Here is a 26330-nt window from a genome sequence, read left to right on the forward strand (position 1 = left end):
AAACACATTTTAAGAAGTGATCGATCTCATCTTGCACACGAAAGTATAAGACTGTAAAGGACAGCATTAGAATGTATGGAGAAAAAGTTGAAGAACTATCTGTTACAAAGCAATTAATAGATGCTATGCAGAACGCCTGGAGAAAGTATAAAGATTACCAAAGAAAAGAGTGCGTTAAGAAATACGAAGCAAGAAGCTATATCAAAGGAAGTTTCAAAGAGTGAATCGTCTCTGAAGAAATTAAATGAAATGGACAAAACAATACAGAAGGAAATAGTGAGCTACGTACGAAAAACACTAAGATATTAATATAAAATTTTTCAACGAGATAATTACCCATTTAGTTATATTTAGAGTAGAATGTACATTTATATAACAATTGGTTTAACTTTTTTTTTCTTTTTTTAAAATTACGTATTGTATAATTGAAATGTGCCTTCCAGTAGGTAGAAATATTGTTACAGTAAGACGTCGATAATCCGAACGTCAGAAATCCGAAACGTCAAAAATCCAACGGGGTCCCTAGAAGATGTTTACATTTTGTCTTAGCGCTAGCGATAAACAAACAATAGGCCTTTGTGTGAAATCAGTGTTTGTCATACATATTTTTCTTTTTATTTTCCCTTAGACCTATACAAGTTAAGTTTTAAGTGTGAGTTACAAGAAGAGTGTAATTTACTGTACGAGCAGGTTCTTCAGAAACATTAAATGTAAGTAGCCTTACGTTACGTACGGTGTTGTAATTACTCTATGTACTGTATAATCACTGTAGCCGAAATGGCATTTTCTCGGTCATTTTCGAAAATCCGAATAATTTGAAAATCCGAACTACCTGTGGTTCCAATTAGTTCGGATTTTCGACTTCCTACTGTATATGAGTTTCTTTGTTCCTTGTTCTTTCACAATGTTCCAAATGCACAAATGTTCCTTCAAAATGTTCCAGGAAATAATTGAAATGTTTCTTTTTCACAGCTTGACGAAGCCTCCTATATTTTATTAATCCAATGTTCACGGGATTGCTGCCAGAGTGAGTGTTGCTGTGCTGAGCTTTCGTTACCATACAGCGGCAACATCTTCAGAGCTATGTGTTGAAGTGTGCTGGTCCTAACGTCTACCTACTTCAGTTACCAAGACAATTTCTTTGAACAAAGCGATGGTGTGGCAATGGGCTCTCCTCTCTCTCCAGTAATAGCGAATTTCTATATGGAGTATTTTGAACACAAAGCGCTAGAAACAGCAACATACAAACCTAAAGTATTTTACAGATATGTAGACGACACATTTGTCATATGGCCCCATGGCAGACAGAAACTCGACGAATTCCTGCAGCATCTGAACTCTATACATTGCAACATCCAGTTCACAATGAAAACAGAAACAGAAGGAAGACTCCCTTTCTTGGACGTACTCGTATACAAGAAACCAGATGGAAGTCTAGGCCATTCAATCTACAGGAAACCCACGCACACTGATCTCTACCTTGATGCGACCAGTTTTCATTATCCTGCACAGAAGATGGGGGTTTTAAAAACTCTAATACACAGAGCATACCAAATAGCAGATCCAGATATAAGCACAGAACTGTCTCACCTGGAAACGGTATTCAAGTTCAACGGATATCCGTCGAAACAGATCAAGACAGCCATGAGAAAATGCAGTAGCAGAAATTGCACCACTAAAGAGGACAACACGGCAGACAAGGAAAATATTGCAGTTATTCCGTATATGGAAAAAACCTCCAACCAACTAGCAAGACTATTGAATAAATTCAACATCAAGACTGTACACTGCGCTCCACCGAAGATCAGGAGTTTACTACCAACTGCAAAAGACTCATTGGGATTAAAGACACCAGGCATCTATAGGGTCACCTGTGAATGTAACGCCACTTACATAGGTGAAACGGGAAGGAACATTGAAGACAGAATGAAAGAACACCAGCGACACACCAGACTTAAACAACCTGAAAAATCTGCAATAGCCGAACACTGCATACAATACAATCATACGGCCATGTGGAACCAAATTGAAGTACTAAAGAAAAGCAAACAGTTCTGGGACAGGAAAATACATGAATCTCTATTCATCCGTACATACAAGCCATCCATCAACAGAGACGAAAGTTATCATCTACCTGACATCTGGATCCAGCTTCTCAATACGAAAAAAAGAACCATCAGCCAATCAGAGAGCAGTTTCCACCAGCAAAGTCAGAACACGCCATTGGCCAACTAAAACAACCAATAGAAACACAGCGATTCCTAAAGACCACAATATAAATTGTACGACCAGCACACTTCAACACATAGCTCTGAAGATGTTGCCGCTGTATGGTAACGAAAGCTCAGCACAGCAACACTCACTCTGACAACAATCCCGAGAACATTGGATTAATAGTAGACGCCAGCAAAGCTTCAAGATCATACCTCCTATATTTTTTTCATCACCACTGGAAACCCTTATATATGAATACTTTCAAAGGCCTTTTTTTGTGATATTCCCATATTTTTCCTTCTTTGGTTGTTGATTTTTACACCAAACCTATGGTAATTTACTGGAAGTAAAAATCGAAAAATATTATTTGAAAAGGCTTTAACAGTTATTTAAATATTTAATAAAAAAAATATTGTTCATGATCATGGTGTGGTACTGTTCGTCTCTCTGAGTAAAAAAAAAAGGTCAAAAAGGGTATTTTACTGATGGATTGAAATTTGTTTGAACGATTTCGTCGACAGTATTGGTAACGATTTACATCATATTTCATTAACAATCCTCTCATTATCTGATAATTCATTTCCCGTTTTCTAAAGTCTAGAAAAGGAAGTTTACTGATATTGGTGAGATTATTTCCATAATTTTCTTGTAAGTGACTGTAGAAATGGACATTTCCACCGATTTTTTTCATTGCTCAAAAAAAAAAAAAAAAAAAAAAAGCCTTCAGGGCTAGCTGATTACAGAGGACACATCCTTTCGCTCACCGGTGATTCAAACTGGTCGGAATTTGCGATTAAATTCCGGTCTGCTACTCGTGTGCTTAAAACAATGACTACCATGTTTGTACGTCACAAGTCGGTACAGGGGAAAAGGTCTGCGCCGCTTACTCGAGAAACTGCTTAGCGAAAGATATGATACATGTTTTTCTAATGTGTACGATTGCTAGTAACTAACTTACTTTATGGCCTATGGAACCCGGAGGTTCAATGCCGTGTTCACAAAAGCTCTCCACTGACTTCTACCCTTAGCCAACTGGATCCAGTTTCTACTTTGTATTTCTTTTTCTGCGAGATTCATCTTAATATTGTCCTCCCATCTGCGCCTACGTCTTCCTAATGGTCGTTTTCCGGTTGGTCTTCCAGTTAAGATTTTGAAAGCGTTCCTACTTTCTTCCATCCTGGCTACATAACCTGCCCACCTTGAGCCTCCTAGACCTGATGACACTAGCAATGTTGGATAAACCGTATAAATTATGTAGTTCCTCGTTATGAAGTTTGTGCTATTCCCCATTTCCGTTCTTCTTGGATCCGAATATTTGTCACAGGATCTTGTTCTCAAATACTTTCAATCTATGTTCTTCCTTCCGAGTAAACGACCATGCTTCGCAACCATACAGAACAACAGGGATGATTTATCGTTTTATATATTTTAAGCTTTAAATTCCTCGACAGAATTCGCGACGACAAAAGATTTTGAACTGAATAATAACACGAATTCCCATCTTTTAGTCGACATTTAATTTCTTCGTGAACAGGATTTTCGTCTGTTAATATTGATCCTAGATATTTGAAAGTACCCACTTTATCAAAAATATTATTCGATATTTTATCGCATCCATAACTTGCCGTATTACAGTCCCGACGAACTTCCATGTATTTAGTTTTCTTTGCATTTACTTCTAAACTCATGTCCCTGCAAGCATTTAATAACGCCTCTACATTTCTTTCTATTGCTCTCCTATCACCTCTATTAAATTTACATCATCTGCATATGCCATAACCTGTGAACCCCTTTCAACTCTAAGCCCAGGTTGCTATTTTTGATTTTTCTTATAGAGTATTCCAGAACAAAGTTGAATAATAATGGCGACAACGCATCTCCTTGTTTCAGGCCATTCTTGACGTGAAGGCTCGTGGGCAAAAATTTTCCTACCCGGACTTAATTTGGGATTCGTTTAAACATATCTTAATTAATCTAATTAGCTTTTTCGGTATTCCAAGTTTTGTAAGAAAGTTGTACAACGCTTCTCTCCTAACCGAGTCGTAAGCCTTTTTAAAATCAATAAATAGTTGATGTACCGGGGTATTGTATTCCCTTTTCTTTTCGAGTATTTGTCGAATAGTAGATATTTGGTCGATAGTTGATCGATTTCGTCTAAATCCGCACTGATAATCTCCAATAATTTCATCTGTGTATGGGGTCAATCTTGCTAATAGAATGTTTGAGAGGATTTTATAGGATGTGACAAAAGAGAAATTGCTCGATAATTATTACAGTAAGTTTTGTCGCTTTTCTTGTGAATCGGTACAATGATTGATTCTTTCCACTCTTGTGGCAATTCTTCCAGATAAGGATAATGAGTTTGTATATCCTATTCCACAATTTTTCGCCTCCAGCTAAAATTAACTCAACAGGAATTTCGTCTACACCCGGAGATTTGTGTTTCTTTAATTTCTTTATATCGATTTCTACTTCTATTCGGTTAGGTTCTGGGATATACGATTCTGCAGTGTGTATTTCCCTTTCTCCACGCACATTAGTATTTGGCTGCGTGTTAAGCAATTCGTCAAAGAAATCTTTCCATCTGTTTAAGATGCTGTCTGTGTTAGTGAGGACTGTTCCATCAGCTTTCTTTAATATATAGACACGAGATTGAAAGCCTTTCTTAAATTCGTTGATCCCCTTGTACAATCCCGAATGTTCTTATTTTTACTATTATCTTCAAGTTCCTTAATTTTAGCTTTCAAAAACTCGCGTTTATTTATTCTAAAAGTTTTGGAAGTTTCCCGCCTGATATGTACGAAATTTTGTGTAATTATTTCATTTGTATTATGTAGGCAACGTAATTTTGCCTGTTTTCTCTTCTCCGCTAGTTGAACGCATTCCTGATCGAACCATGGTTTGTTCCTACGTATTTCCGCGTGTCCTAATTTTTCTTTTGCTGAAATTTTAATGCTATCTCTAATTTCAATCCAAGTATCCTCAACACTAGTGCATTCCGAATCTTCTAAAACCGATAATCTATTCGAAACTTCAATCTGGTATTCCTCTCTTACCTGGTTCTCTTCTAATTTCGTTAAATTGAATCTCTCCATTTTCAGACATTGAATATTTCCTTTATTCAACGATAATCTCTCTCGTATTATCGCTGCTACTAGGTAATGATCAGTGTCACAGTCAGTACCTCTAAACGACCGAATATCAATTATGCTAGATTGTCTTCTTCTATCTACTAAAACGTGATCGATTTGATTGTGTGTTTTTCCGTCTGGTGGAGTCCAAGTATATTTATGAACGTCGCGATGTGGAAATTTTGTACTCTTAACGATAAGGTTTTTGGATGTTGCGAAGTTCACGAGTCTAACACCGTTGTCATTACTTTCCTTATGCAGACTTTAGTTCCCTATAATCGGTTTGAAAATATCCTCTCGTCCTACTTTCGCATTGAAATCCCCTAATAGAATTTTCATATGGTATCGCGGGAGTTGGTCAAATATTCGTTCCACTTCTTCGTAAAATACGTCTTTTATATCGTCATCTTTGTCTTCTGTTGGGGCATGTACATTTAAGACAATAATATCACACCACCGACCCTTAAGAGTGAAAAAGAAAGTCTATCATTAACAAATTCAACCCGCTTAATTGCTGATATTGTTCGTTTGTGAACGAAAAACTCTGTTCGTAATTGGTGATTTTTATTTCCTTCCCCGTAAAAGAACGTAAAATTTCCGGAATTCACAGTTCCATTTCCTTCCCTCCTAACTTCCTGAACTCCTACTAGGTCCATCCTGTATTTCTCTTAACTCGTTCGTTATTGATTTTAACGCGCGTGTCCTATAAAGACTTTTAATATTTCATGTTCCAAATCTTAAGTCCATTTTCTTTTGCTGTGGTCGTGCCAAGTTATCAGTCCTGGTGCGAAGCTTCTGCGAATGTTTCTGAACAAGTGTTTTTTTACAATATGTGGTTGTTAGCCTCACCCAAACTCCCAAGCTGGAGGATAACTTCTTGTCCGCGACTGCTTATTCAGTATATTCGCAGCTAACCTCTATATCTAGAGGCCTTCTTCTCGATCCGCAACCTAAGGACGCGCCATGCCGTGGTGACAGAAACCCAGTTGCTGATAACACAAAGAATAAGAAAAGTAACAGAATTTAAGGTTTCTTTAAAGAGAAAGCTATTTGTCTGTTTATTTATTACCAATTATTTGAATATACCTGAATATCTTAGGACAAAGTTGTTGTGTACTAATTTGCTATATTATTGACATTGTTTGCAGCCTTACCTTATAAACTAATTTTCGTGTTTCGTTCACCGACTGACCTTACGAAGCATTTTTATTAATTCTTAAGAAAACATCAACAATATAAAAAGCATAGCTATTTGATAGTAGAGTGCTAATTTCTTATATGCAAGTTCATTGTGGATTCGATAGTATGCGCTCAAGGGGAAGACAAAGGAAATTAATACATGAAAAAACATTTCCCCAAGTAAAAGTAACCTAAATTCTTTACTGAGTTCAACACAGGGACGCACAAACTTACTACGATAATCATATTCATGAGCATTCTGAGAATTTACCAGTTCTATTATCGACCTACTTTACACATTAACGATATTATTTCACCATAATATCTTCCCGCTAAAATTTCTAGTTTTATGTTCCACTTATATGCCCTATAGACAAAGTGAGATGATTAATGAGAGTGAATGATTATAAAAGAATGAGTGGAATGGTCATGTGGGAGGAAACGTCAGAATCGCGAGAAAGCCCACGAACACGATGTTGTCCACCACAAACTCGTGACCTGGGTTCGAACTAGGGACCCCTCACACTAGAAGTGAGCGCTCCAATATTGATCCACTGTGTCTTTTAATAATGAATGTTTGTGGTATGTCATGATTAGTAATGAACACAATATTCTGTTCCAGTGAGTGCAACAGTATAAGAGAAATCAATCTACCGGACCAAACTTAAAAGACAGAACTCTTCAAACGTTTGCTTTTATGATTTTTTTTCTTGTGACCTCGGCACACCAAACGCAGTACTTTCACGACATAATCTTTTGCAAATGTGCCACCATATACCAAACATTAATCACCTTAGGGCTGAGGGCAGGCCCGTAGCCACCCCAAAAATGTAGGGTGGACCCAACCCAACCATATTATAATTCATCACCATATTATAGTTTATTTGCAATTATAGTGAAAATTTTAGGAGGCCAGTGAATTTACAGGGTCAGCCTCCCCCCCCCCGTGGATACGGGTCTTATTAAAAGGGAGAAAGAAAATAAACAAACTTATATTTGTATACTTAGAACAATATTTCGTGTGAGGTTATTGAAAAGAAAAAGTTGAAGATTCAGAGTAACAACACGTAATACATTATGAATTTCTGTTAATAATCCTCATGTTCAGGCTCGAAAAATTCTGGACACCAGGTAGTCAAGTCGATTGGAATGAGTCTGGCTCCTAAATAATTTAAATCCAAAATAAAATTATGTAGACCCATGTATGAAATTGTGTTATTATAGTGCCTAGGTTTGAAAACCGGCACGCAGGTCACAAGAAAAAATTTCGAGCATTTATCTTGTTTAGGATGCTATTTCGATAGTCTAACCATCTGTCTGCCTTTATTCGCTATAGTTTTCTTCAGTTTCAAACCACCGCGGTTACCACAAAAGCATTTCCCTTGTAGAAATATAGTAAGAAAATAAAGCGCTTTGTAATGGGATTCTTATAGCATTAAGATTAGTAGTAGCAATGGTGTGGGGGTGACAAATTGCTAATATTCACAGTAAATAATAGAAAAAAATGAAAGGATGTAATAGAATACGAATTATTTTTAAAGGATTAATAGCTTTTTGGTGCAGAAAGTGGTTATTTGTAGCCGTAGTATAATAGCGTGGAGATTCGTGACTAATCTTCAAAATAAAGTAAAGCTGTAATATGGTAGCCTAGATATTCTCAATCTGCGCATGACTTAATTTGATTTTGTACTCAGACTTCTAATGTTTTTGGTGTAATACAATAGTAAAATAATCCTGCTTAAGTGTACAAGTATCCAAATTATTTGTAATGATAAAATATTACAAAAAATCTTTAATGTATTTCAAACTAGGAAAATAGGTCTTTTCAACACGTTACGTTTATATGCAGTAGTTGTATTACTTATTTTGCAACTTTTCCTTCCACTTTTCTACGAAATTTATTTGTAGTTTACAATATAAAAAGATTCCAATGCTACTCACAGAGCGATACCTATCTGTGACGTCACGCCAAAACCCCTGTTTTGTTTCCGTGACGTAAGCAGCTGATTTTTGGATTGTTTGAAGCGTCGTATCTCTGTAATGAAAAAAATGTTTTTCTGAGATTTGTGGTATGTGGTATATTGAAGACTAGTTCTACACGATGATGCCTTTAAATTACAACCTTTGATCAAAAAGGAAAGGTTCATTTTGTTTTCTTGTCTGAGAATTCTGTCCGGTAGATTCTGGCCCATTTAGTTCCGTAGTTAAGCGATTCTCTAAGCCAGTAGATCAGAGGTAGAGTTGCTGTTGTTTTCAATTGTGATTCTAAATGTAGTGTATGGACTACTGGAAATTACGAAGCTGAAATGAATAGATTTATTGAGAATTAGAATTAGGAATACCAATTGTACAAACTCAAAATAACTATGATTGCCTTGCACAGATATTGACATGCACAGAGCCAGTTAATATTCCTCCAATGTTGAGATTCTGTAGCATGAAAAAGCCAGATCCTTTATAAATTCATATTTCCTTTACCTTCTTACAATGTAATGTAGTAGTCAGTTTCTCCAAGAAAAATCCACAAAGGGTAGTTTACTGATACGATGGGTTTTGTTCAGATGATTTTTTAAGAATTGTTATATCAATGTGGTACTCATTTCATAATTAAACATCTCAGCATCAACTCTACAATATCATATGATCCAAGATTTAACATAAGGAATGGGAGCAGAGAAGTTAGTGAGGTAATGTGTACTTTTTATTTAATTTATTTTTATTTTTATTTATTTTTTGAAAGTTTAAAAGTTGTTTCTATTATTTTTAGGCGACTACAGAGTTCCTCAACGGCACCCCAAATAACATCAGGCTATGCAGGTGTGTCAGGGAGAACACCACCTAGACCTCCTCTGCCACCGCGACCACATTCTAATTCTAATCTAACAAGGTTAAACTACGGTTCTTCGTATCAAAGTCCTTACAGCTATGGCGGCTATGGCAGCTATAACAGCTACGGAGGATATGGTAATTACTATGGTGGGTACGGAGGATATGGAGGGTACGGTAGCTATCCCAACTACGGTATGAACAGATTTGGCTTCGGTGGAATATCTAGAAATGATCCTGAATCAAGGTAAGAAAATTTCATACTTCTGTTTCTATTGTTTAATTTATGAAAGTTTACCAAAAGAAAGAAAAATAAAGAAATTAATTTCTAGTAGTCAGTGAAATTGAGCAGTAATGTTTCTTTAATTGTTGTATTTAATAGAACATAACGTTATTTTTTAAAATTATATACAGGGTGTTTCAAAAGTTCCTTACTGCAGTGGCGGCGGTTGGACGTTAAAAGTGAGGGGGCAAGACATGATCTGAATATTTGTATATAAATGTTAGTTTTCCTGGTTGTTTCTAACATTTTGTTTGACGAAAGGTTGTATAACTAATAGGATACTATATTTTCAGTTAAAATACCGTATATCGTATATAATAGTTTATTAAGTAAATTGAGAAGAACAAAGCAAGTAGATACTAGCCCTTTGTACTCTTAAACAACGAAAGTGTAAGAAGAGATTTGATTCCTTGCTCATGAACATCTTAAAATTCTGTCTGGAAAATTGTGTGATCAGATTATTTAATACATTTGCAAAACAAATAAATAGAAAGGATAATATTAATAATAGTAATGAATAATGATGCTTGTTCTGCAAAAGTTATATTGAAACTGAGGATTAATGAAAAACTTAATATTTAATTCCACACATGCTTTTAAATGTATGTTATTACTCTTAGAAAATGAAAGGCAGTAAATACTACAATCATATGCTACGACATTTAAAGAAATATTTGCTTTTGCAACTTCTTGAAATATGTTCGTTGCCATTAGGTGCAGTTTTCACTTTCTTGGAACACATCAAAACACAACAATACTTAGAATCAATCCACACTTCAGTTATACAAAATAAACTTAAAACCTAGAATTATGTTCAATTTACTAAATTTTATTGTATATACACTCGTACATCCTTAAACACAACACTTCACTCGTATATTACACTACAAAACAATGGAAAAGGTAGAAGTTGTTTCTTATCACGCTCTTTTTAATCGATATTCCTTACTTTAGAAAGAAGAAAAGACATTTTAGGAACTGTCAATTTTTGTGCAATTAAAGAATAACTTCTGAAATAGGCCCTACTTTTTTGCATAATGTTCTTTCGATTAGCTTCAAAGCATCTCACTAACATATCGAGCCCTTGTAAGAAGAAATGAAAGTATGCTGAAATTGTGCTCCAATAGGTTATTTTTGGGGGTTATTTTCTGTGGCGATTAAAACGCAATTACTGTAGCTTTCTTTACTCCACGGGAAGACAACCAATACGTATTCACGCAACAGCAAATATTATATGGCAGCATTTTTTCCTATTAATCAGTAACACACACAAAATCGTTACATTTCCAAATGAAACTATATACATTAATTGGTTACTTCAAAAGAGTGCGGGGGCAACTGCCCCCCTTTGCCCCCCCTAATCGCCGCCCATGCCTTACTGCCCCTTTTAAAATCCGTACGGATGTATTTATGTTGCACTTGATGTAGGAAATATACAATAGGGCTAGGTGCAAGCCCTTTGGACGATAGTTCGTAGACGGCCACCATGTTGAATTTCAGTTTTTTATTTCAAACGATAGGTGGGTCATGTGTTTCATGACCTTAGGTTACAATTTGCTCAGGATGTCAAATCTGAAATCGGATTTCATGTATCTTTATTTGATGAGAAGTTATGGACAACTCAGTGTGATGTGGTGAACCATGCCGTTAACAACCGAGGAACGCATCCAGATCGTCAAACTGTGAGGTGGGAGAAGTGTCCGTGAAGTAACAGCTGGTTTCAATCAGCGTCTGTGGCACATGTTGCAGTGGCACAGTTATTAAGCAAATTTGAGGAGATAGGTACGGTCGCGGAGAGACCGTGTTGTGGACGACCGCAGCGGACGATGCAACAGCTACGGCAGTACTAGCCTCCTTCTCGATGTCACCACAGCGGAGCATTTGTCGTCTCCCCATACAATATGATGTGAGTTCCAGTTCAGTGTACAAAGTCTATAGAGGCACAAGTGGCAACCGTTTAAGGTGGAAATGCAGCAACACCTATGCGAGGACGATCCAGATCGCCGCGTGCAGTTTTGCGAATGGGCAGTCGAGCAATTACTGCTAAATCCAGACTTCGAAATGAAGATACCCGAGCCCGGTGAAGCCTACTTCTTCTTAAGTGGGGAGGCGAATAGGCAGAACATACGTTATTGGTCGCCTGAGAATCCCGCATGGACAGATCCCTCCAAAATGATCGGTGTAGAAATTTTAATTGCGGTATGATATATGGAAATGTTACAGGATCAAATACTGCCAGGTCTGATGTCGGAAGATACTACATTTCCCATTTTTTTAAAACAAGACTGTGCGCCTCCCCATTTTGGCATCCGGATCAACAATTTCTTGAAGCATAGATTGGTCGCCGTGGGCCAGTTGTATGGCCTGCTCGATCACCAGACCTCGCTCCAATGAACTTATACATTTGGGGAATCATTAAGGCTATGATGCATGGTATAAAATTCGTGATATATATCATCTTGTGCAACGTATCATGACTGTCTGTGAGCAAATTTCCCAGCTACTCTGTTCCGTGTTCATAGCGGTTGGGAGAGGCGTCTACACACGTGCATTGCCCAGCACGGAGCACATGTGGAGCACATTGTGTAATACGTAAACATTAAATATCGTCGTCCATAAGTTGTCACCAAATGAAGACACATGAAATCTGATTTTAGATTTGACATCCTGAGCAAATTCACATGACCCTCCTATTGTTTGAAGTTAAAAATTGAAATTCAAGATGGCAGCCGTCCGCGAACCATCATCCAAAAGTTTTACACCTAGCCCTATTGTATATTTCCTACATCAAATTCAATACAAATACATCCGTACAGATTTTAAAAGGGATGGTAAGGGACTTTTGAATCGCCCTGTGTTATGTAAGTTTTACGTAGATTATGCAGTTACTGTTTTACAATCTTTATTTTAGGTTCATTCAACTTGCCGAAGAGAGTTCCAGACCAGCATTCCAGTCCATTGAATCACTGGTACATGCTTTTGGCTCTGTTAGTATGATGTTAGAGTCAACATTCTTCGCTGTGCATAGTTCCTTCCGAGCAGTATTGGGTGTAGCCGAACACTTCGGCCGTTTGAGAACACTTTTTGCTCAAGTGTTCTCCAGCTTTGCCCTTATACGTACTTTGAAATGGCTGTATGGCAAACTCCTGTATTTGTTGGGTAAGTGTCATATTACCTTCACTTCATATTATCTACGTGAGTAGCTTTAATACAACATCTTGACTGAAAATTGCCAGCCTTGATCATAAAGATAAGATTAAGTTATTTTGAATGTTTCGGGAAGTGAAATAGACAGTGAAAATTTTAAGACTGTACTGTAAAAATTGTATAACCTTTGAATTGTAAACCTTATTTTTACAGTGCAGTTTTAAAATGTTCGTCGTCTATTTCTCCCCCTAAACTTCATTCTTTCTTCAAAATTAAAGTTGACAATTTTCAAATGAAATGTTGAAATAAAGTTTTCAATCCTGAGTGCGTGTAACGAAGCCTTCTATTTTATAATTACCATCAGGCTTGTAATTAATCTGTTTAAAAGTTACTTATTAAATTAATCAGTTGTTTTTTCTATTTTAAGTAAATAAATTATAATTTACACGAGTTAATTTCGAGTTGTTAATCGTTAAAAAATTTAACCGTAACTTTTCTCAGAAACCATGTGAAATGGATATTTTACAAGGATGTGACCTGACATAATATATACACTAATCACTGTTACTATACTTTAGTAGTGTACATAAACAGTAAGTTTTCATAATAATAGTTTTCCCACGTTCTTAATTTTGTTCATCATATTTTACATTAACTTCCACATCTCAAGTGAGTTCTCATTACATAGTAGTGAAAGTTGTTGATTGTAATTTTTATCTATTCATTTTAATTTGAACCTTTATTTTTTATAGCTTTAATTTCTAGTTTTAATGTGTTAACATTTTCATTAATTATTTCCAACTATATTTACCATACCCTTGGATATGAGTTTCAAGGAGATTCTTTAGATACTATTTTTAAGTGCTAGAAAATAGTAATGTTATTAATCTCTACAAGTTTTGAACGACGGTAATGAAACGAGGGACTTGTGGTGAGGATATACTATCTAACTTAGAAATAAATATAACTTACCTTGTATCGGGGGAAACAAAAACTTATCCAGACCGTTTTATTGCTCTCTGGCAATTTTCTCAATGAACATAACTACGCTGTCAAGGTGATAACATGTAGAAGCGTTAGAGCCATTGGGAAAGTTATCAGAGACCAACGAACGATGTAGAAAAGTTGTTGTTTTCACGGATACAAGATATGGTGCATTTATTTTTAAGTTATTTAATATGTATCCTATAGTCATATCTTACTCAAGTGTAGCAATGTATCTATCCAACTACTACAATAGATTTAGCTATGGTACAGTCGCCAGTGAATGTGGATGACACTTTTTTGAGCAAATTTGGATTTGAATAGTGTTTGCCGTAAGTTAGAGAAAACGGTCTCGTTTTCAAATAGTTGTATCCATTTTAGAGTAATTGACAAAAGAAATTAAATAGGCGTATGCTCATTTTTGCAAACGAAGATTTTAAGACAGTACCGTAAAAGTCGTATAATATATCCCTTTTGGGATCCTATGGTACAATTTGTACCACACGCGTTTTTCATGGTACATTGTACGTTATTTCTCTTCTATTTGAGCTTTTTCGTCCGGTTTTTTTTTTTTTTTTTTTTTTTTTTTTTTTTTTTTTTTTTTTTTTTTTTTTTTAAAGTCCGGAGGCCTTGTAGAAGACATTACGTATGGTTTCAGACCGTCCTGCGTCCAGACATAGGAGGTGATGACGTCATAAGTCAAAAATTTATTTTCTCATTTTCTAAGCCTATGTTCAATATTTTTGGCGGGCTTATTTTTCTACGTAGAAGATTGAAATTTTGCACAAACATTTAGTCCACCGAGTAGTATTTACCAGATTTTTTGTTCCGATGTCAGTGCTAAAACAGGGGGGGAACCAGAGGGGTAAAAAAAGGGATTTTTTACCCCCAAATTCCCGTTTTTCGTAATTTTCCCGCCTTACATATATGATAGGACCACGTGAGTCATAGCGTCTGAAAGGCAGTTCCATTCTGAAGAGAACGACGGTCGAATTATTATCCTAGGGTAATTAGGGATGTCTCAGGGAATTTTTAAAAAATATACTTCTATATAAGGAAAAATGGGGCACTGTCGGTATATATATTTTTTGGCGGGCTTATTTTTGAGCGTAGAAGATTGAAATTTTGCACAAACATTCAGTCCACCGAGTAGTATTAGCAGATTTTTTGTTCCGATGTCAGTGTTAAAACAGGGGGGGAACCAGAGGGGCAAAGGGTTAAAAAAGGGATTTTTTTACCCCAAAAATCCCGTTTTTCGTAATTTTCCCGCCTTACATACATGATAGGACCACGTGAGTCATAGCGTCTGAAAGGCAGTTCCATTCTGAAGAGAACGACGGTCGAATTTTTATCCTAGGGTAATTAGGGATGTCTCAGGAATGTTTTTCCCTTAGATCAGTGTTTTATGGTAATTTGGGGCATTGTGGGAATTTTTGGTACAAATTCTCTCGCCCTTACTATTCAAGATAGAAACTTGAAATTTGGCACACACATTCAGTATACCAAGTACTATTTATCAGATTTTTTTTAGATGGCTACGATCACACAGGGGGGGTCCAGGGGGAGCCAAAGTTCGAGAAAAAAAATTTCCCTCCGAAATTTTCACTTTGACATTTTTTTCCCGCTTCTGGTATATGGTATGGGCATGCAAGTGATACCATTTGAAAGCCAGCTCTATTCTGAAGAGAACGAGGTTTGGACCATGATCCTAGGATAAATAGTGACGATGCAGTAGCTGCTTGACTGAAAGTCTAAAAAATAACCCAAAATGCCAGGATTCTAAAGGGTATATAAGTTGTAGACTAGTCATTGGTTAGCTGGGAGCTATGCCACCAGACTTCCGCATTTGCTCGGCCTACGGCGTCGCACCTCAAAACCCACAATTCTACCGAGTTTCAAGTTTCTTTTCGTATTTCAATATGTAAAAGATAAGAATCTGCCGCGAAAACGCCCATTTAAATAATACGGTAATTTCTTCACACACACACCCTCTATAGACCCCTTAAAAATTAAAAATATTCACTTTTGCCATTTTTCTGTGGGTTAATCCCGGAAGACTACAATCATTTCAAATTTCATCATTCTAATCCTGCCAGAAGTGCCTAAACATTTTGGGATGTAGATGTCCCATATAAATAATATGGGAAAGATTTTTCAATTCCCCATAACAATTCAATTCAACACTCTACAGTTGGAAATTTTTATTTTTGGTGATTTTCTTAGGTAACGCTAACAAAAATGTACAAGCATACTGAATTTCAAGTTTTTATCCTAATTCCAAGTACCTAAAATATGTGAGTATAGGTTTTAAAAAATCCCAATGTTATTTAGTCCATTTAAATAACATTGGGATTTTTTCATCGCCCCTTTAGATCCCCTAAAAGTTAAAAATATTCACTTTTAGCAATTTTCCTGTCGGTTAGTCCCGAAAAGCTACAATCATGTCAAATTTAATCATTGTAGCCCTACAGGAAGTACCCAAAAATGTTGGGATGTAAAAGGTGTTCCATATAAGTAACATGGGGAAGATTTTTCAGTTCCCCATAAAACCATTCTAAAGTTGGAAATTTTTATTTTTAGCGATTTTGTTAAATAATACTATAGCAAACGTACAAGCATACCGAATTTGAAGTTTATATTCCAATTCCAAGTACCTAAAACATAAGATTATAGGCCCTACAGTAAGACTATATTTTATTTTCTGTATTTTCATTTATTTTCGATGGTGTCCGAAGAAGGATATATTCTGCAGAATTACTCCAATATTCTGCAGGTCTTATTTTGCTTCGTTAGTATGCATATACATGCTCTAAACTTTTTATATATGGCAGTATGTATTTGAAATGGCCGTTAATTATACTTAGTAATACATTAACCACTTAGCGGACAATATTTATTTATTTTTATGCAACTTACATGCACTTCTTCCGTTTTTGCTAGTCAAGTATAAAAGACAGACAAGGAACTTTTCTATTGCACTTTTTATTTCATTTTGTATAGTAAATTTATGTAGCGTTAACTTTTTACGTGTTTGCATAAGATTAGGTGAGCGCTAGGATTTTCATTGTGTGCAAAATGAGAAATTTAAGTATGTTCAGTTAGATAAGACGATTACACGTGCTGTTAGATAGTACGAAGTGGATGGGACATGGAAATATTCCTGACGTGCTTAGAATACATTGCAAAGCTCTATTGAATCCGTCCTTCCTTCTGACAGGTGGTCGTAAGACCACGATTGGAACCATCTAAGAGTATGGGATATCCAATATTTGAAATCTTCTTTTAATTTCTTCCATGCGCTTGGGTGATATCGTGCAACAACTGCGAACTTAGTATGGAATTATATGTATTTATATAATTGTGATTATAATGAATTTACAAGTGAAAATCTTCGACTTCGTATAAGTTTCTAGTCTAAACATTACACGATACTGACGCGCAAGCACACACACTCTTTTTTAAATTATATTCAATTGCGAATGAAATTCACTTATGAGTTTGTTCTGAGTCGGTCAGTGTAAGAACGATTAGTTAGACGGTCAGTGTAAGAACGCAAATACTGTATTTACAGAGACTGAGCTGATAACGTAAATTATTTTGAATTTGTTTTTCCTTTTTATAGATACTTCACTCTTCTCGATATTCATTGATTGCTCTGTTGATTTCATATTAATGTTCCTTTCATCATCCAACCTACAAGATACGAAACCTATCGTTTAAAGTGAGTTTCAAAATAGAGTAATATTTAGGAATACATTACCGAGTTAAGGACATAGCATTCCCAGTTCTTGTACTGAAATCGTGCCTATATCCTGGGGAGGGGCGTTTTGGTAGGTGTGCGTGTGGCTTGAATCATACACACTTTTAACGATGGAGCTCTTTGGCATCAAACCAAATTAATTATCGTACAACACAAAATAATCATTAAGGAGAACTATGGTTCCATTAAGAACAAAGCTGGTAAAATAAAATAGTTTCCAGCAGAAGTTCTACATACAATAGCAATTAGAACTTCTGCTGGAAATAAATGTAAATTCGTAAGAATTTATTATTCCAAGATAGATCCTGGAGAACAGCCTGGTACTCTTTGCTCCAAGCCAATTCATAGGAAACATATTGTTATATCTTGCTTGACCTGACACTCATAGCTGTCTCTCAGTCAGTGAAACATAGGTTCCAAGGTTCTGAATTTACTGACGACTGCTCATCCACTGCCATTGATGGTGACATCATTAGTGAAATTAATTCAGAAGAACATAAAAACGAAAACACAATTTTACAAGTGTCATTCGCTAACAACCCTAGTAAATCTTATGGCCGACAAAACAGAAGCCTTGTACATGAAATGCAAAGCGTACATGCTGAAATAGTTCAAGTTAAAGCCAAACAGTATAAATCACACAAATTTATTGAAAATTACTATGCAAATAAGTCACATGCAAATGTAAAAACTATCCCAAGTGCGAATAGTGATTTCATAAACCCAAACATTTACAAAAGATTGGGAGGCAAGCCAAGTCCGAATATAACAAACCAACTGCGATTCAAAGTCAAGGTTAAGGCATTATTAACCTACCTTAAAGTTGCAACAAACCTTAAGTTATGATAATGTATCTGCAGTTTGTGAGGACAGGGACTCAAGCAGAAGCGATGGATTTGTGGTGGTAAGAAAGAAAAAACAGACACACATGTAGATAGGGACTAGGAAAGACAGTACCTTAAACGGCGAACCAAATGAATACAAAAGCGCTGTTTATAACACGATTAGACCCTCAGGTTAAGAAGAAAAGAAATAACCCTCTTTGCGCACAATAAAATGGAAGAGAGTATACGTAGGTGTGAAAAATTAAAAACTAAGACATACTCATCTTTTTATATCTGTAGACGAGAAAGGTTACGATACACTTATTAATCCGGAACTCTGTCCGGCATTCTAATAACGCGATTTTAGGGCATTATTGACAGCGACAAAACAGTGCAAGAGAGCATCCAGAATAACAGTTCTAACGAAATGGTGGATAACCCGGTGGAAATTTATGTTCCTTAGATTTCACTTGAAGCTGTAGGTCAGAGTCCTATATAACCTCGGTCTGGAAAAGGATGTAAAACTCCAGTCCCACCAAGTCTTCCTCGCTGGTCTAGTGACTAGTGGGCGCGCCGTCGGTAAACTGGGTCCTGGGTTTGATTTTCAGTGGAAGAGCATTAAAATTTGAAAGCATACGGTGGGTCGGATTCCACCTTAAGCTATGTCCAGATCTCATGTAACCTCGGGTTGAAAAAGTACGCCAGATTCAATCAAGCACCACAATCTAATCCAGCCAAGCAACATGAAGAGTATTTTTTTTTCTTTCTGTTCTGCATCTGTACATGTATTTCTTTTGTCACAGCAGGACGATTACAAGCCTAACATACTTCCATATCTGTGTTTTGATAAATATTTCTTTATTTTCACTTGTTCAGTCATTATATACAACCGTACTGTATTCTCAAAACTACACCACAATTATTCTTTATTTAGAACATCTTGAGGACTGATCAATCATCAGGAACATTGTCAATGCCAAATTCTAAGACCCAATGTTTCACTAAAACCCCCAATTAAAAACATGACGTTCAGTACATATTAACTACACAATTTTTTAAACCGTACAGCATATAGTTAGGTTAGTACGTTGTAATAAAATTTCTGCTTTATCGGTTCTTGTATGAACCCATTGTGTACACCTCAGCAGAAAATAATACGTTTTGGCCTTAAGAGGTGTAATAGTAGAATAGGAAAATCGGATAAAATCTTCAGACAAAGCAGTTCCAATTCAGCACGTCTGTTAGAACTGGGTAAGGTATCAGGACGGCAGTAAATTGTACAGTACATCTCTGCAAAAACATTAAATGTAAATTATAACTTTGTAATTATACCACAAGCCTAACGAATAGTATATCTTCATGGTAATATTCTGGTACTACAAATAAATTAATCTATATTCTCTAATTTTTTATATACCATGCCGTATGTATCATCACTCCAATCAGTTAACGATAATTATTCGATGACCCTAGTCTCAATCTCTTCCACACAGTTTCCACGTGTATAGTGAACAATTATACGTTACTTCCTCGTATTATCTTTCGCATTAGTTCTCCACTATATGGTAACATACATCAGATATCCAGAATCAACTCCGTGTATCTCACATAGTTAATCAGATTAAGTCTGCAAGCTTCCACTTAAAACAAGAACCGCTAAACAGTATGTTACAAACATAATTATTTCCTGTTGTTCTGTTGTGTCTGTGTTTCAGACAGTGGCGGATCCAGGGGGGGGGGCAATCGCCCTTCCTCCCCCAGAAGAGGAAACTTTCTTATTTTATATATATAAATAAAATCCATCCCAGAGTTTGAAGCTGTTAAAAGTAGCTCTAAGTAGCAGTATGACAACCCACCGGCCCCCAAACCCAGAAGCTGTCCTGGATCCGCCCCTGGTTTCAGATGTCAGTCGTCATTCTCTGATTAACTAGTGACTATATTTAGAAAGTACTAATTGTGCATTGTGATGTTTCCCTAGTGTTCTCATTTTCGCGCTATATTCGTAGGTTTACGAAAGGAGAATCCAACTCGTGAATCAATTTGGCAGAACGCAGCGATGTCGACTGGTGCCAAAGCAGGGGAATTGACGGAGTTTGACTTGAAGAAACCACAGACCTCGTGGCCTATTGTAATGTTCTTAGGCATTGTATGCGCAGGTCCTTACCTAATATGGAAGTTGATTAGCTCCATTACGCCTGCCAATGAACCAGGTATAGTATTTAGAATAAGCATTATTATACAGTAGAGCATAGTATTTTTTGATATTAGTATTATACGTACGTATCTGTAACAAGTAGTAAGTATTTTATTACATTGGGAAGTCGATACAGTCGATATTACAGGTAATTTTTATCGCGTAAGGACAATAATATATTTATGAAATCAAATTAGATCTTCCAGATTAACGTCCCTCGATTATGCTCTTTAGGCTGACAGAGATGGATGATTAAGGCAAGTGTATGATGACGGAAGAATTGATGGAATCAGAATGTGAGAGGAAACGGGATTTCCGAGGAAACTCAGACACGATTTTATCACCACAAACTTACTTGGCCAAAGATTGAACCAGCGATACCACACACCAGAAGTAAGAGCTCTATCACTGAGCTACCGTGCCCCCCTCAATATTGTATGCAGAGAAAAATACAGATACTGGAAACATTAAACAGAGCGCTTGAGCTTAGAGAAAGAAAAATGTAATAAAGAAAGGAGAGCACAAAAAGTGTGTACAAAGCGTACAGTTGTGTATGGATTTTCAGCATGTTGAATGCTGTGACAGAATAACAAGTAGCCAGGTCAATATCGGAGACGGTTTTAAAGAGACCAATTTTCTGAACCAAAATTATAAAGTTAGTGTTATTTCTATTTTATATATTTTTTTAAAAGTGAGAAACAAGTAATTTTGTTTGTGATGATGTATAGCTCACAGAAAGCAGATCTATATGTTGTTATGTATACAGAAAACTGACTGGGTTTGTAAGTCTAAATGCGAAGAAATCCATTTGACTGGCGCCAGGGCTTTTACAGGAATGTCATGACAGGGAATAATATTGATTTTCGTTTCCTACTTCATTTTATGATATAACCACAGATGATCTGGCAGTATGAGTGAACACTTTGCCCTTGTCAATCCACACCAAATTCTTGTTGGTTCCATACAAACCAGGAATGACATTCCGATAGATCAAGGTAATGATGGATTCCTGGAAGGTCAGCGTCCTCTCGTGGACATATTGGACGACAGTCATGTGGGAAGCTTTCTCAACATTGGCGATAAGTTCGGCACGTACTTTGTCAGAGGTGTTACGGTACATAATTGTCCGAATGTTACCATTACGCGTGAAATAAATGTAACTTTCATCCAATGTGACATCCATCTTCCATGTTGACCCCGCCAAGTGACTTTCGTCAAATCTGCAACAATTTGTCTTATGTGCAGAAATGTGGCGTGGGAGGAGGATGTAAACTTCACCTTTATGTATGCACCGCACGACTGTTAACACTACAAGACTGTAACAAATGACGTAACATGATTGACAGTGGACTGAACCAGATTTAATCTCTGAGATATGTCACGCTGCTGTGGTGGATTCTCGTGAGTCGCCAATTGACGAATTGAACGAAGCACCTGAGGCGACACTTTGGGTGGTAATCTCGAATGGGTCTCATGTGTTGGCGAATATTGCTGCATGTGGTTAGTTTTACCTGGTCACGATATCTTCAGCTGTGATCACGCTGATTGTGAAATCGTTTTCCCAATAACTGTTATTTTCGGCAGCATTTCACTAGCACCAACACGACACTCGTGCATCTGCGAGCTCAGACACCACAATGATTATAATTCCGAATTGTTTTCACAATATATATTTGTTACGTAAAGACTATCCAGATCATTCTATCCTGTTTTACTTATTCACAAACAACCTGACACTAAACTAGCTTTGCTTTTATTCTTTCGCAAACATAGAGGAGAACTACTGTGATGGGCTCTGCAATAAACACAACTGTGGGGATGCAAGTAACTATTAAAGATACCTTCGGCGTTGTCAACTCTAGTGTAAATAGTATTTGGTGTGTGGCTTATTTATATATTTCTTTTATATGTATAATCAAATAATAAGTAGTAATAAATACTATGCTCTCCTTGCTTGTGGGAATATTATTATTATTGTTATTACAAAACAAGGTAAAGTTACTGCATTACAAGAAATGTCCAACAGGTAGTAAGAAATATATAAAAGTTACTTACTACAACACTAAGTCAAAAGTTTCTTACAATGGACAAGTTGCCCACTACTGTGCGTTTGAGTTAAAACTGCTGTTTTTCTAGAAAGTCCTGAGGAATAACAACATAATTTCCTGTGAGACTGTTATTAAGTTCAAAGAATGAAAAGTCGCGGAAAAAATTCAACCTAAATTCAAAATTAATTGACTACTGAAGAAAAGAAAATCGAAAAGAAGCGTTGGGCATTCTAGTGTTAACGGATAACGCCGACTTTAACTGTGGCTTTCTTTAGCCCATATCTTAGACATGTATTTCTGCTTTTTGCAATAGATAGCTAAAGCGATGATCTTGGATGAATTGGTTAATGGAGTCAATCCGTAAACACCTTTACGGTGACTACCCATATCCCACACATATACTTCGCGTGATTCTCTTTACTATCTTTACCAGAGTTTATTCACACGTTAATATATACAGTAGTGGAAATGCATTTAATAACACCCAGGAAGAATCCATTCATCTGGCCCGAAGTTGGTGCACAAGAAGTGATAAAAAGTAGTAGTAATTAATTCATGACGTCCGTGGACGTCCCGAAAACATTCTATACGGGATGTTACTAAGAAGTTAAAAATAACAATACTCATCTTAATAGAACGTGTGTAATTACCTCTAGCAGCCACACAAGTAGCTCTTCGAGAATGTGGCTAGTGGTACAAATGCTGAAAGTCTCTGGGACATTGTATCTCATACTCGCTATGAATCTTGGCGTTGCCGGAGCCCGATTGGCGGACAAGCGTTCTTCCACCATGCCTAACATGTGTTCAATAAAGCTTAGATCTGAAGACCTAGCAGGTTGAGACAGGAAGCATACACCGGGTAAAGGACGCTGGGTTGGCCTGGCAGAATGAGGGAACGCGCTAACCTGCTGGAAGGTAAAAACTCACAAAGTATCCAAATAAGATTATAGGGCAGTATTGATGACGTCACGAAAGTATAACATTAGTTGTCAGACTCTCCTAAGTGAAAGCCAGAGGCGAGCAGAACATTAAGCTTATTTTTCTCTTCAAATGCGTGTTCTGTATGGTGACTGAACATACCTGAATTTCCCGCTTACCTCCCCCTCTATCAACACGCACTTTGCCCTTACTTTGTCCGAAACAAAAAGGGTTCTCATCGCTAAATAGCTCAACCCTCTAATTCACCTTGCCGTTAGCGATTAAGCGTGTAGTGTTAGTGCGCTCACATTGAGCTGCTGTGGCTCTGAATGTATTTCCTGCAGAAACCCGCCTGTTAGGATGGCCTGAAGATTCTATCCAAGCGCTTCACGGTGCATAGCAGGGACACTTTGGATAACTTCTGCGTTCTATAAGGGTTTTCTGCGAACGTTCTCTTGACTTCTCTCAATCCTCTTATGCTGCCACACTCGAAGTTACTTAATTGCACAATAGGTATTCACTAGCGACGTCCTGCCATTGCAGACAGTTTGTTACACAATTAACGGATTCGCTCACATTACATTCGTCATGTTGTCCAACAGCAGCCTGTTAGATATGCATTCTATGGTGTGAGCTCCATTCCAATCTAATGATGTGTGCAGGTTGTTGTTAAATACGCGTTTTTTCATTTAATTTTTATTTGTTTCCTCCCCTCTATACAGGGTCCATCGTGTTAATTTGTTGTCGTCCCACCCCAGGTAACATTACCAACCAGATACATTTATCTCTTGATCCTGGCGACTAATAGGGCACCGGATCTAATAATTCTTAATTGCTGCTCTTTTTTCTTTAATATTTCTTGTACTTCCTCCCCTTGGCTGATGAAACAGGAGTGAAAATGCCGTAGTTTACTTTTTGCCGGGCCTTAATTGTAACAATCTTCTAAAACTAGCCACTAATTTTGAGAAAAATTGTTTCAAATAGAATTGTTAGAATCTTCAGAACTTCGTCTTCGCTTTCCTGAAAAATTACAGGATCGAACATAGGATCTGTGTGCCTCCAAAGACGGTAAATACTTGATTGTAATCATTCGTTTTTTTTTTTTTTTTCTTTCTTTTTTCAGTGACTATCCAGGACTGGATAAAGGGTAAAGGTGAATGTTACGTAGCTGTTGCTAAATTCGACTTTAATGCAGAATCTAATTCCGAAATCAGCTTTAGAGTGGGTAACCAGTTGCTGTTGGCTCCACCACATTTACAGCCCCGTCTCAAGGGGTGGCTTTTGGCAACGGTAGACCGGAAGAAATCGGGCCTTATACCAGCCAATTACGTTAATATTCTTGGCCGAGGTGTGATCATGAAACGGCAACCAGCATCGCAGCCGCCTGCAGCTTCCACTGTTCCCTCTACTGAGCCTCCAGTCGTAGTCGAACAACCGGCACCAAGCGACCTAAGTACACAGGATGTTATTGACCCAAGCAACAGTGATGATTTTGAAGAGGTGATTGCAGAGAGTGCTTTTCGGAAAGCTAGTGAGAACCCCGCGAATGAAGCAGAAAAACAACCGTAATTTGCGTAGTTTGAAAAACACTTTTGTTACCAATTGTGTTTATTTTTAATGGGCCAAAGAATGAGTGGAACTTTTTAACGAATTAATTGTAATCATACGGATAAAAACGAGTTGTGTATGTATATTTTTTATGTTATTTCATGAATGATATTGCTGGTGCGTACTGACTGTACACTATATTTGTTTTTATTCCATTGAGAGACTTTATTTCTTTACCTGGTGTCAAAGCGTGTACTTTTTGATCTTGAAGGAAAAAAAATCTTTTGTGATTTTAAATACTACGAGATTCTAATGATAATTAAGGAAAGAGTACTCTATAGCAGTGAAATAATACTTCTAATTAATATAAAGTTTTTTTTTTTTTCATTTTGATGACGTTAATAATGAACAGGTGTAAAAACATTAAAAAGTGACATTCCCAGGCGAAACTGTGTATTTATGTAATGTGAAAGGAGCGTGTACGAATCAGACTGATGAAAGAAACTTTGTTCCTCGTTTTGTATCTTATTTCATTGTACAGAGTTTACAAAATAAAAATCGTTTAAAAAAAAAAGAAATTTGTTGCTTGTTTTAATGTATTTTTAATTTTAATACTTTCGCTTTAATATAAAGTACATTTTTGTTACAAAATAGTAGAAAATAAATGTATACATGAATTCACTTTTCTTTTTTTTTTTTTTTTTTTTTTTTTTATTTATTCAGAAGATCCAATATATTTCAGGCAAAAATTTTCTTGTAGGCCTTATATCTGGAGAACTATATATATTGTAGCCAAACCCAAACTATACGAAAACTTGATTTAGGGGCCGTTCAAAAATTTTGTGGCCCCTGATCCAAGAACTAATTACTGGACAAGATAGCAATTTTTTGATCCATTTTTTGGATCATTCCTAAAATTTTTGTTTTTTAAATTGTAACCATGGAATACTCATTAACCCTTTCACCACTTCAGTGGTGAAACCAGGGTTGGACCCACCTGAAAAAACCCACTTTAAAATCCACCTGGGTTTTTGACCTATTTGTTAATATAACTAAGGTTAGTATTGGTACAACTAAGGTGATCACATTGTAAGTGATTTTTATCAGATTTTAGACTTTCCTTGGGCGAATTAGAGGCTATCACGTTAAGGTATACAACAACATTCAACATAAGACCTTTATAAAGTTCTGAATGCACTAAATGAATTAAAAAGAAAACAGCTTAAGATAATTATAGAACAAATTAATGTATGGATTATGCTTATAGTCTATTT

The 26330-nt window shown here is 36.5% G+C and overlaps 1 protein-coding gene across 2 annotated transcripts in view; it reads left to right on the forward strand.

Annotated features, from left to right (window-relative positions):
• The window catches only part of LOC145673273 (peroxisomal membrane protein PEX13-like), a 39141-nt gene extending 13507 nt beyond the window's left edge, over positions 1-25634 (forward strand). Inside the window, exons 2-6 of one of the 2 annotated variants that reach the window (XM_081742828.1) lie at positions 629-710; positions 9292-9597; positions 12545-12792; positions 20355-20558; positions 24632-25634. In XM_081742828.1, coding sequence (XP_081598954.1) covers positions 709-710; positions 9292-9597; positions 12545-12792; positions 20355-20558; positions 24632-25077 — 1206 coding nt within the window. In that variant the 5' untranslated portion in view covers positions 629-708 and the 3' untranslated portion in view covers positions 25078-25634. The remainder of the gene's footprint in view (positions 1-628; positions 711-9291; positions 9598-12544; positions 12793-20354; positions 20559-24631) is intronic. The other variant, XM_081742820.1, reaches the window with a different exon arrangement.
• Positions 25635-26330: the final 696 nt, after the last annotated feature.

The sequence above is a fragment of the Thermobia domestica genome, chromosome 2 (assembly GCF_964235325.1).
Source record: "Thermobia domestica chromosome 2, izTheDome1.hap1.1, whole genome shotgun sequence".
In the NCBI taxonomy this organism is placed as follows: domain Eukaryota; kingdom Metazoa; phylum Arthropoda; class Insecta; order Zygentoma; family Lepismatidae; genus Thermobia; species Thermobia domestica.